General features: G+C 38.0%; 1 protein-coding gene across 1 annotated transcript; it reads left to right on the top strand.

The window, feature by feature from the left end:
- The first annotated feature begins 3,144 nt into the window (after positions 1-3,144).
- On the top strand, positions 3,145-12,945 carry NMBR (neuromedin B receptor). Its single transcript, XM_066248314.1, has 3 exons — positions 3,145-3,566; positions 8,648-8,996; positions 12,451-12,945. Exons 1-3 carry the CDS (start codon positions 3,145-3,147, stop codon positions 12,850-12,852), a joined length of 1,173 nt encoding a protein of 390 aa, XP_066104411.1. The 3' UTR covers positions 12,853-12,945.
- The last annotated feature ends 256 nt before the right edge of the window (positions 12,946-13,201 follow it).

The following is a 13,201-nucleotide window of genomic DNA, read 5'->3' as shown; positions in this document are numbered from 1 at the left end:
AACATAATGTGATACATGGCACATTGATTACAATAAAAGAGTTTATTTCTTCAGTGGATGTTTATTTCTGATGTGTTTTGATCTTATTAGATTGAGACAAGATCCATGACTGATTCATAATTTGGTAATAGATCTAGGTAATATGTACATAATTATAATAACTTTATAACTTATTTTAATAAAGTATTTGTAAGGCCATTGTTACTAAAACATTCATTATACTCTGTACTTCTATTAATCCAAAATTTTGAGTAAATACATATGAATTCACTTGAAATGGAAAAAATTCAATAATCCAGATACCTATTTCTACAATGCCAGGAAATTGAATGTTTATTAATTCAGTTTTTAGAATCAACTTTTTATTCTCATCTAAACTAAGCAATTAACATCATACAGAAAACATCTGAAGAAAATATAGATTTCCATACAGCAATTTAGACTGCAGTATGCATGCATATAAAATACATTAAAGTGAGATAGTTATAATCTGAAAGTTGGAGAGATTTCAACATTTAGAAGATTGATTTATTAATATTTATTGCATAATAAGATTGTATATTAAAATAAAAAACTTAAATGATCGAATCACTTGTCATTTCGAGTCATTAAAATTCATATATGACATAAATATAGTGCTCATATATAGTCAATTTTATGTATATGAACCTTCTACTTAGCCAGTTTTCACTTAGTAACATTAAGTAATAAAATTTTTAAAAACTGCATTAAGACAAGTATCGAAGAGTACATTGAGTTAGAAAACATAAAATTGTTTACAATGTGAATGTTTGCCATCTCTAATTCAATTATGATAAACAAATGATGTTCTTGGTTGGCAATATCTGAAAATTTTTCTTAAACTTTTCAAATTGTTTGGCACATTCATCAGCTTGTTGTTAGATTTTTATTTTTTTATTTTATTTATTGATTTTTAGAGAGAGGGGAGAGAGAGAGAGAAGGGGGAGGAGCAGGAAGCATCAACTCCTATACGTGCCTTGACCAGGCAAGCCCAGGGTTTCGAACCGGCGACCTCAGCATTTCCAGGTCGACGCTTTATCCCACTGCGCCACCACAGGTCAGGCTGTTGTTAGATTATTATAGGTAGTCCTCGACTAATGTCCTTATTATGCCACAATTTTATTCTTTAATAACCAAGAACTAACCAATTGTTTTTCTTTTTTTTTTTTTTTTTTTTTTTTTTTCTCCATTTTTCTGAAGCTGGAAACAGGGAGAGACAGTCAGACAGACTCCCGCATGCGCCCGACCGGGATCCACCCGGCACGCCCACCAGGGGCGACGCTCTGCCCACCAGGGGGCGATGCTCTGCCCATCCTGGGCGTCGCCATATTGCGACCAGAGCCACTCTAGCGCCTGAGGCAGAGGCCACAGAGCCACCCCCAGCGCCCGGGCCATCTTTGCTCCAATGGAGCCTTGGCTGCGGGAGAGGAAGAGAGAGACAGAGAGGAAAGCGCGGCGGAGGGGTGGAGAAGCAAATGGGCGCTTCTCCTGTGTGCCCTGGCCGGGAATCAAACCCGGGTCCTCCGCACGCTAGGCCGACGCTCTACCGCTGAGCCAACCGGCCAGGGCTGTTTTTCTAATAAAAAAGTGTTATTTGGCTAATTTCCAACCTGTTCCGTTATTAAGCATTTTGTATTACACTCAAGTGCTCTTAATTTGGGTAGTTATTTTGTTCTTAGGGATATTCTATTTAAAATAGTGTAATATATATATATATATATATATATATATATATATATATATATATATATATATATATATATATATATATAATGTATACTAAGGGCTGGCATTACAAAGTCATAGGCATATATTAGCCTTAAAAGATGTTGTCAAGCAAGTCTCCAACAGTTGAAAACTGGGCTTTGAAAAATTGTCAGTTTTGCTGAAGTTGAACATAATCATTGATAACTAGAAAATCTACATCTGGAACCCAGCTATGCACCAGAAGACCAGTGCAAGAATATTTATAGAAACACTATCCAAATTAGTTGAAACTATAAAGAATCCAAATGTCAACTGACTTAAATGGGATAAATAAACAATGGTATGATATATTTATACTGGGATACTATAAAGCAGAGAAAAACTCTACATACAAAAGTATGGGTGGATCTCACAAAGGTAGTGTTGAGTGAAAGAAGCTGGACACAAAACTACATACTTTATAAGTCAGTTTGTGTTAATGCTCAAGAGCAGACAAACTAACCTTAGATGGAAAAAGAGAACCAATATTGGTTACCTTAGAGACAGAGGTTAGCTTGTAGATTCTGCACAGTGGCTAGTTTGAGCTGTACAATTAAGAATTGTGTATTTTATGCATGCTGTACTTCAATGAAATATAGTTTTAAAATAATATATGAGCCGTAGAAAAGAGTTTTTCTATTTGGAGTGAAAGAAATGGGTCTAGGAAGAAGTGTGGGGCGGGAATTCCATCCATCTAGTTCATCCTTTGCCACTGGTTCTCTTTTCTGAATTCAGTGTTCCAGCATCAGAGACTTGCCAGCCTCCAAATCCTCAGAGGGTCACAGACTTCTGTCCTGGGGCTCCTCCTGCCCCGGGGCCGGTGCGAAAGACTGTATGAAGGGGCACAGTGTGAGGGAGTCTCCGATGGCCTCCAAGCCCACACCACACAACAGGAACTGCAGAAGCAAGAGCAGAGCCGTGGGATGAGCGCAGTCCCAGCCACCCCACGCTCGGTCCCAGTGTCTCAGCCGCGGCTGGACAGCCGCAGGATGGACAGCGACAGAATGGGCAGCGACTGGACCACTCCCTCCCCTCCCAAAGGACAGCCTGTCAGGTACTTTTATTAATCCCAGAGGGGTAAATCTTTGTTCACAAAAGAGCCATTCTCCTTTAGAACAAGCCAGTGAAGACTGAAACAAAGACGCAACTGCTTTGCCTTTTTTTTTTTTTTTTTTTTAAATTCAGAGCCAGCGGGAGCCAAAGTGCCCCCTTCCGAAGTGAAGCGCCGGAATGTGCAGATAGACTTCTGCCCGGCCGGTCCCTGCTGGGACGCGCGGTGGTCGCGTTCACCACGCGCAGCAAACTTGTCACGGAAGCCCACTCCTCAGGGCACCTGGGCGCACGGAGACCCCCACGGCCTCTCCTGGAAAGGGGACCATGCCCCCGGGGTCGCTCTGCAACCTCTCCCGGAACGGCGGCGAGAATCAGAGCGGTTTCTTTCCTGGGCTGTGGAACGGGGACTTCCTGCCGGCCCCCGAGGGGACCCCCGCCGAGTTGGTGATTCGCTGCGTGATCCCGTCCCTCTACCTGCTCATCATCGCGGTGGGCTTGCTGGGCAACGTCCTGCTGGTGAAGGTCTTCATCACCAACAGCGCCATGCGGAGCGCGCCCAACATCTTCATTTCCAACCTGGCGGCCGGGGACGTGCTGCTGCTGCTCACCTGCGTCCCGGTGGACGCCTCGCGCTACTTCTTCGACGAGTGGATGTTCGGGAAGGTGGGCTGCAAGCTGATCCCGGTCATCCAGCTCACGTCCGTGGGGGTGTCGGTGTTCACTCTCACCGCCCTCAGCGCCGACAGGTAAGGGCCCAGGTAGAGGTGGCGTGGCCTGAAAAGTGGTGCAGAGGGGCCCGGAGTGCACCTGCGGAGAAGAGGGGAGGAAGGAAAGGCTGGGAGGAGGAGGAAAGGGAGAGAGTGGAGCTAGGATTTAGAGTAAAAGAAGGTAACACCGACTGAGATGTGAAGTTTGAAAATAATATACGAAAAATTATACTTTTAACATTGCATTAGTTTGAAAGCAGTTTTAAAATGACATATCCTAGTCTTCCTCTTCCCTTCCACACACTCTGGGAATCTATTCTGTTTTATAGAAAAGCTATGGAATAAATGGGCAACCGTGTAGCTTCTCTTGTATAAGCTTTCCCTGTGTGCTTGAAACCTTAGACGTGCAGTTTCCGTATTCGGTAGCTTAACAATCTGACAGGTAAGAATACCTGTCTTAATATTAGGGAAATGTTTCATTTTGACTTTTTCCAAATAAGGGGAAGCAATATTTATACTTAACAATTAAATTCTGCTATTTATTTGAAGCAAAAACAACTAGAAAAATAAATGTTCTTCTGACAGATGACTTTACACGTTTTTTTTTTTTTGTTTTAATACCTCAGATCAAGTTATATATTGGTTGTTTTTATACAAACAGGTGGGTACCAAATATTTCTATCTTATAACAGTGTTGTGAAATTACATTTTAAATATCAAATCTATTTTTCATACATTTGAAGGGTAGGAAGTATCTATTACTCTACCTTGCAGATCATCTAGTTTAATGGTATCATTTTTCCAGGTAAGGATACTGAGGTCCAAGGAATGGAAGTTCTCTCTGGCAGAGCTGGGAGGGATAATTCAAGTGTGCTGACCTTGAGTCCAGTGCTACTTCTGCAGGCTCTCTATTGTAGTGCTTCTGGGTATTTAAGCAGGAAGGATGACTAGGTGGGAGTGAGGCAAATTTGGCTCTGTCCAAATTTAGAGTGATGTTCAGCTGGGGATCATTGAATGAAGCTGTAGTCTAATTCCCTTGGAAATAGGGTGTTGACTTAAGCTACTTAGATAAACTATTTAACTTGAGTGATTAAGGTGGTTTTGCATTCTCCTCCTCTTTAATTCTCATACCAGGTTATTAATGAAAAAACAAATCCATCTAAATTTCCTGGTATTTGCAATAATACCCTTACATCGCTTTAGCATTAAGAGTTAATTTTCATCAAAGTAAGACAATAGTCAGTAGAGAGTTGAAAGCTATTATCATTTTAAACCTAATATTAATGGTCTTTTTAGTTTGTGTGATATTTCTTTAAAACCACATTTCTATACAAATAGGTGTCTTTAAATAAATTACCCACCTCATTTTATTTGACACAGTTTCTATTATCTTTTTTAAAAGTAATTTCTTTGAATTCCATAGTTAAAATGTGAAGTTTTAGTTTAACTGGCCTTCTGAAGAAACTCATTTCAAATAGAATTATTTTAAAAATTCTAGATAAGGATGGAAATAAAACAATAAATAATTATCATTACAATAGTTCAAATTACTATCATTTAGCATTCATTTTTAAAGGTAACATTAATAACAAGACCCAGGGATTGAGTTTATTTCACAACATTTTTCTCTATTGTCATGGAGACACACAGGTCAATTGGCCAAGACAAAGGTCAGAGAGAATGCTCTTCTTCACATATTTACTGACTTTTTTGGTTTGATATGTGCATCATGTACTTTATAAATAAAGCATGGATATTTAATGTTCATAATAAAAAAAAGTGGTTTGCCTCTTCTACTTGGTCCAGAGGCTACTCTTGCCTACCAGTGTGTGTTTCGAATGAGTAAATTGAGGAACTAGATTCACACAATACTATCCAATATTCACTTAAATGTTTTGGAAATGTTTTATTTTACATTGTCTACACCTCTGTTGTTCTTCCAGAACATAGTAATCTAAGTGTCGATTTGTACTTGATCTAACCAAATGTTTCTTTCAATTTCTTTATTTGGAAATGAATCAGACTGCGCACGGCGCTGTGCTAAGTATTTTGTGTGAGTTTATTATTTTCATAATACTACAATGTAAGCACTATGATTAATACCATTTTAAAGTGAAGTGAAGAAAACTAAGCCTTGAAATTAAGCAACGTTTTTCTGATCTTACAGTGGTGCCAACATTTGAAACCAGTTCAGAACCTCCAGACTTCGTCATTAAGCCACGTTATTATTTTCGTAGGTATAAGAAATTACCAATATCTTTTTGCCTATTTAATGGCAGACTAAAAATTCACATTTCAAACATAACACCAAGAGTAAAAATAAATGATTGCAAAAGCTTATTTATTAGATTCAATAGAACTAAAAATGTTTTAAATGTAAACTACAAAATTAAAAAAAACACACCTTGAATTCAAAATTAAGTAGTACTTGTAGCAAGAGGAACACAAAAGAAAAGCTGTTATTAGAATTTTTAAACAAGTTCAATTGTTTGTTAAACCAAACTGAGTATTTTATTTTCATGAGACGGCTTAAATAAAGGCAGAGAGTTTAGAAATAGAGATCACAGTAATGCAGAGAAAAAAAACAGGCAGATAATTAAATTTTGGAAAGCATATCTTATTGGGAAGTAGAAAGTTGAAGTTATGTGTCACTGATAACAGCATCATCAGATAACAGGAACTGAAGTCAGAAGTACCATATTGATGAATCTACCTTGAGGCTGAATCACTTTATTTGCTATGGGTGGGATGGGTGACACCATGTGGTAGCTGTGGTTATCAGTCTTTGACATTTCAAAATTTCTTGAGGAGTTGATTCATCGTTAGGCAAGATCATTTGTGTCCACTGGAGATGTACCTCTGAAACATTTTATAACCAGAATGGGAGGAAGGACAGGACATAATCTGAGATAGTGATAGTGGTGTTACCCGATTCCTTTACACTTTTATGTTGGGTTTTTTTGTTGCTTATCAAATGTATCCTTCTTTTGCTTGCTCACATTAAATAGCTAATTAATTAAAAGTATTTGCATATTATGTTTTGCAGCATTCTGACAGTTTTACACACACACACACACACACACACACACACACACTCTACTCTTCCCCCACACTTAAGACAGCTGTGCTGTGCTACAGGGTAAGAGGAGCCCCGTAAGCCTCACTTTGCTTATGGTTGGCATTGTAGGCAAAGTTTTCATTATCTACTATAGTAGCTGCATTGCAAACCTAGAACATTATTTCTTTGGCTCTTGAAGACCTTTTGGTCTCTAAAATCCCATAATTGAAATGCAAGTAACTTTTAAGAGTGAGTTCTTTTTCCTCTATAGCAAAGCATTTCCACAGATGCCTAGTGATAAACTTTATTATTTCGTGTATTTACAAATGTAAAAGTAGATATTAATTCCTTATTCTGTTTTTTATATAACATTAACCATAATGCATTTATAAGTTAAATTCTAAAAGTCTATAAAATGATAAAAATGAAATTAATATTAATTTAAAATACCAGGCTATGTTGCTTATCTGATGTTAGGTAGCCAATATTAGATTGAATGCAAAAATAATATTGTACCTAATCAGATTAAAGTATTAATGTGTTAATAATTTCAAACTTTTGTTTGCTAGTTAGGATAAACATATTTATGTGATTCCATAACTGCATTAGGGTTTTAGGTATGTTTGTTGAATTATTAAGGTTATTTACATATTATAGCAATGTAAACATAATTTATTTACTATAATTATTTATTAAAATACTGAAACAGATTAAATGTGCACTTTAGTTCTAACCATCCTTAGACCTTAAGAAGCTTTTTTAAATTGGTCTTTGTCCAGTGATGAAAAGGCATGGCATTATCTGTTTGTTAGTTTTCAACAAATCCTGACTAAAGCATACTGACTGAACAGCTGCTTTTCCTTTCTTCTTTGGTCCATAGTCCTGGGCAGGATGCTGAGAAACCCTGTCTCTCAATGGATGCTCAGATTAGTTCCCAGAGTGTGTTTCTAACCTCTTTTGAAGAGTTTGGGCTGGCCATACATACCTAAGATTACAGTTTACACCCACCCTACAGATAACCCATATTTCCAGTGATGACATTTATTTTCAACTTGTTCCAAAATAATTTAAAGAGTCTTAAAGATAAAGATACAAATAACATGCAATAGTAATTTAAAAGGGAGTAAAATCAAGTATAGGAAAATAAGAGTTGAAAAATACAAAGTGATCCGTGCTTTCACAAAATGTGAGTCCTGTAGTAGTACATTTGTCTGAGAGCTTTCTAACTGCCAATTCCAAAGGACAATTCGTTTCGCATAACAAGTGCTCAGTTATTTTTACATAACCATGGATACAGAATGAATTGTAATCTGCACTTAATTTGTTAGTTAATTTGAATTTATATGGTTTTTGTTAAATAAATGTTATATTCAACTCCAATAGTCAGATTCACTTTATTCAGTAATCTTAAATACAAGCTTCTTTTCTTTTCCCTTCTAATTCACACATTTTAATTGCAATACTCACACTATTGCCACTATTTATATATTAGATATTAATTTTGAAGATTATTCATCCACCTTGATCTGAAACTTTGGGACACACTATAAGAATAAAGAGAAAACACCAGGTTGGGGCTTATGGTGTCTGGGTGCCAGTCCTTCATCTGTTATGTCCAAATACTCAAGTGGAGAAAATGATAGAACAATGCAAAAGACATGTCCACAAATCAGCATTTTCCTTATTTGCAAAATTAAAATAACATCTTTAACTGTAGAGCTGAGGGTCTTAAGATGGGATCCTATTCCCTCCTGAGTATTGAGCGTTGAATGAATCAAAGAGAACAAGAGACACTGACAACTAGATGCTTATTCAGTCCTCCAAGGCTATGCCTGTTGCACTATTCCATGTTTCCACCTCAGGCAAGCTCCTCATTAGTCATTTATGCTGGTTCCATTTATATACTTCTCAGTGGCTTCTTTCCCTCCTACCTCCCTCTCTTCCTGTCTCCATTCCTCCCATTCTTTCTTCCTTCCCTCTTTCCTTTCCATCTTTCTTCCTCCCTTCCTCTCTTCTCTTTCACTTACTTTCATAAGAGTAATTGGAGATATTGTCTTTCTAGGTACAGAGCTATTGTAAACCCCATGGACATCCAGACGTCAGGGGCAGTGCTGTGGACCTGTGTGAAGGCCCTGGGTATCTGGACAGTTTCCGTGCTGTTAGCTGTTCCAGAAGCTGTGTTTTCAGAAGTGGTGCAAATGGATAGCTTGGATAATGGCAGCTTTACAGCGTGTATACCCTACCCTCAGACTGATGAATTACATCCAAAGATTCATTCAGTGCTCATTTTCTTGGTTTATTTCCTCATACCCCTCACTATTATTAGTGTTTACTATTATCATATTGCAAAGACCTTAATTAAAAGTGCACATAATCTTCCTGGAGAATACAATGAACATACCAAAAAACAGGTAAGCTTAAGAGGTGTGTGTGTGTGTGTGTGTGTGTGTGTGTGTGTGTGTATGGTATGTGTTGTGGGTGCCCTGGTCAGCTGCAGTAATGCTATTATGTGTTCAGTTTATGGACTTTCAACACCAGGAATGATGAGGACTCGGTCAGAGGGCCCTGAGATGTGCACCGGCCTGAATTAAAAGGGGCATTGGGGGTCTCTAATATGTAGCCATGTTATAGTTCTGTAAAGACCTGCTGAGGTCCTGCTTCTTTGTTCTCTGGGCTTTATAACCATTAAAATTTAATGCCTTGGAAGAATTATTTTTACCTGCAAATGTTTATGCAAAGAACTACATAATAACCACATAATGAACCAGAAAAGTTTCTCAGTTTAAGTATAAATGTATTTAATTTTTTATTCTCCCGTTAGTCCACTAAGGATGACAGGAAGTCTGGGAGAAGGCTGCATCAGGAACAGGCTATAGGACACTGCCTGGGGTCTGGGGATGAGGTTTGGGTGGGACACTAGAATAGGAGGCTCTGGGAACAGGGCAGCAGAACAAGAGAGTGATCAAATATAGGCTGATGCTGAAGTCATACTTGTTCTAACTCAACTTTATTGATTTTCCTATAAAGATTGCATACTAATTTAAAAATTGCAACATGCACCTTACATAGTCTTTCTTTCTTAAAGAATATGCAGCATGAATTTAAGAAAAAAAAAACTATGTTAATCCACAAAGAGATGGAAATACTGTATTTACAGGACAAAGTTTCAAGTTGTATATTTGTGCGCTCCTAGCGAGGAACTTTTTCCAAAGGGTATGGGGGGGTTATGGGTGACTCTTCTGTAATTTGCATAAAAACAAAATTGAATTTGAGGTTATTAAAATTTGTTGTGCTGTAGCTACAGGCACAGCCTGGGGCTTTGGGCACTTTAGCCACAGCGGAATCTCATAAAGTTTTCTTGCTTGCATGGTAACCTCTACTGATGACCATCAACATTAGAGATCCATGTCTGCTTCACTCTTCAAAAAAGCAATCAATTATTAAAGTAATTGTTAGATAAATTAATAGATTTATTTTCTAACACTCTGGCATCACTGAAGCAACAATGTCCAGGTCAAGTTCTTTTTACTTTTTATATAATCCTTTAATTCAGAGACTTGTGATCTAATTTTTATCTGAGTTTGGATATTTGAGTTTTTGATCTGGTTTTCAAAGTTGAGTTTCTCTTACCCTCCCCACCATCCTCATTCTTTTTAATGGCCTTAGTTCTGCCTTGTTTTAGTAAATTGTTCTATTGAGACTTCAAAACTCAGGCTAGGTAATTGTGCTTGCCATCTGCTGAGAAGTCATGTCAATGCCTACTGCCTGCCTGGGCATTTGAATAGCCAAGTGTACATTGCCATGAAATTCTTGCACCCATGTTCCACCTGCTAGGAACGATACTACTTAGTAACATAAATTTCACTTTGGCCTTCTTTTTTTTATTTATTCATTTTAGAGAGGAGAGGGAGAGACAGACAGAGAGAGAAAGAGAGAGGAGAGACAGAGAGAGAGAAGGGGGGGAGGAGCTGGAAGCATCAACTCCCATATGTGCCTTGACCAGGCAAGCCCAGGGTTTCGAACTGGCGACCTCAGCATTTCCAGACGATGCTTTATCCACTGCGCACTTTGGCCTTCTTAAAATTACCAGATTGCCTAATTTATGGCATGAGGAAACATCTGGAGTACCCCATTTTACTTCCTGAGCTAGACTCCTTTTCATTTCCCCATTCCTTTGCTGTCATGATTCACTACTGCTTCCCAATGTCAGACCTGTTTGATTCTTAAACATTTCCAGTCTCCTTTGGCATATTTGGGGTGACTCCTATTAGTTTTAACTCAGAGCATATCATGTCTTTTACTATCAATATCTTTTGATAAATTGTTTTTATATTCATGATGTTATTTAAATATTTAAACAAATCAAATATCACCTATCCTTGGATTATAGATATTAGAACATGATTTTTAGCCTGATCAGGCAGTGGCGCAGTGGATAGAGCGTCAGACTAGGATGAGGAAGGACCCAGGTTCGAGACCCCGAGGTCACCAGCTTGAGCGCGGCTTCATCTGGTTTGAGCAAAAGCTCACCAGCTTGGACCCAAGGTTGCTGGCTTGAGCAAGGAGTTACTCGGTCTGCTGAAGGCCCACAGTCAAGGCACATATGAGAAAGCAATCAATGAACAACTAAGGTGTCGCAACCAAAAACTGGTGATTGATGCTTCTCATCTCTCTCTATTCCTGTCTGTCTGTCCCTTTCTATCCCGCTCTCTGACTCTCTCTCTGTCTCTTTAAATAAATAAATAAATAAATAAATAAATTTTGTTTAAAAAAAAAGATTTTTATTTAAAAAGATCAATGTTCAGTGTTTGATTTGTGCTTATTTCATTCCTAAAGCCCTTTCTATAAACAAATAAACATAATAAGAAAATTTTATGAAAAAATATTTTTATATTTATATGTAACTAAAAGGGTAATGCTTATAAAAACTGACAGTTATGTTAGGTGCTTTTATTTATGTGAGTCTGAAATTTTAATCTTAAGGGTTTGTGTGTGTGCGTGCATGTGTGTGTAGTAAGGGTTAAAAAAGTTATACCTTATTTATTATTATTTTTTTCATTTTTCTGAAGCTGGAAACAGGGAGAGACAGTCAGACTCCCGCATGCGCCTGACCGGGATCCACCCGGCACGCCCACCATGGGGCGATGCCCTGCCCACCAGGGGGCGATGCTCTGCCCATCCTGGGCATCGCCATGTTGCGACCAGAGCCACTCTAGCGCCTGGGGCAGAGGCCACAGAGCCATCCCCAGCGCCCGAGCCATCTTTGCTCCAATGCAGGAGGGGAAGAGAGAGACAGAGAGGAAAGCGTGGCGGAGGGGTGGAGAAGCAAATGGGCGCTTCTCCTGTGTGCCCTGGCCGGGAATCGAACCCGGGTCCTCTGCACGCTAGGCCAACGCTCTACCGCTGAGCCAACCGGCCAGGGCTATTTTTAATAGATCTATTATTTTTATACAAAATTTTCTAATTTAAAAAATCTAAAATTGAATATATTCTGATTTATTAATTCAGTAATTTGATACAAACAACTGATTTGTAATTAAAGTGAATACAACAATTTTAAGCTAAAGGAAAATATTTAAAAATAGAATTTTTTAAAATCACAGTTTTCACATAGAGACATAGTCATTTCTTAAAAATGTATCATCTAGTTTTGTAAAAGCAATCAAATATTATGAATGGATATACTGTAATGACTACAGTAGGCTTCATCAAACTGTTAAAATCACGTCTTGAATAAAATAAATACTCTGTATTTTTTTGATGCATTTGCATGCTATAAATTTAGTCCTTTTATATCATGATGTTTTGGATGTGGCTGGCTCCATTTTCATTTTAACCAGTGAGACTATTTCTTTGTATTTACAGATGGAAACTCGGAAACGCCTGGCTAAAATTGTGCTGGTCTTCGTGGGTTGCTTTGTCTTCTGTTGGTTTCCAAATCACGTCCTCTACATGTATAGGTCTTTCAACTATAACAAGATTGACCCATCTCTAGGCCACATGATTGTCACATTAGTTTCCCGGATTCTGAGCTTTTGCAATTCTTGTGTCAATCCATTTGCTCTTTATCTATTCAGTGAGAGCTTCAGGAGGCATTTCAATAGCCAGCTCTGTTGTGGGAGGAAGTCCAGTCCAGAGAGGTCAACCAGCTACCTAGTCAGCTCTTCTGCAGTACGTATGACATCTCTCAAAAGCAGTACTAAGAATGTAGTGACCAATTCTGTTGTGCTAAATGGGCACAGCATGAAGCAAGAAATAGCACTGTAATTTTGGCTATTCAATGTACTACCTGGAAATAACTTACTTCTCTATTTCTATTGAGCAGAACAAACTAAGCAATTTTCTCTTTCTTAATATTTCTGAGCTAATTCATTGGACAATTTCATGATTGATTAGAAAAAGCAAGACAAACATAGCTAGCATTTTTCTCTGAATAGAACTTTAAATTACATAAATATATATGTATATACAGTTTGCTAACATTAAAAGTGATTCAGAAGCTAATTCTACATGTATATAAATCAGCACTGCTTCAGAAAATGAGGTGTTAGAACCAATGTTAGTGTTATCTTAAATTTGATTTAACTTGAAGCAGGAAATAAATTACTACATTGAC

Source organism: Saccopteryx bilineata, chromosome 12 (assembly GCF_036850765.1).
Source record: "Saccopteryx bilineata isolate mSacBil1 chromosome 12, mSacBil1_pri_phased_curated, whole genome shotgun sequence".
Lineage (NCBI taxonomy): Eukaryota > Metazoa > Chordata > Mammalia > Chiroptera > Emballonuridae > Saccopteryx > Saccopteryx bilineata.
Note: the sequence above shows the minus strand (reverse complement) of the source record. Positions and strands in the feature narration are given on the sequence as shown.

Excerpts from the sequence above, each read along its gene's own strand:
- NMBR (XM_066248314.1), top strand. The coding sequence starts at position 3,145 with ATGCCCCCGGGGTCGCTCTGCAACCTCTCCCGGAACGGCGGCGAGAAT. Across the intron at positions 3,567-8,647 it reads ACCGCCCTCAGCGCCGACAG|GTACAGAGCTATTGTAAACC; the intron begins GTAAGGGCCCAG and ends TTGTCTTTCTAG. Across the intron at positions 8,997-12,450 it reads ATGAACATACCAAAAAACAG|ATGGAAACTCGGAAACGCCT; the intron begins GTAAGCTTAAGA and ends TTGTATTTACAG.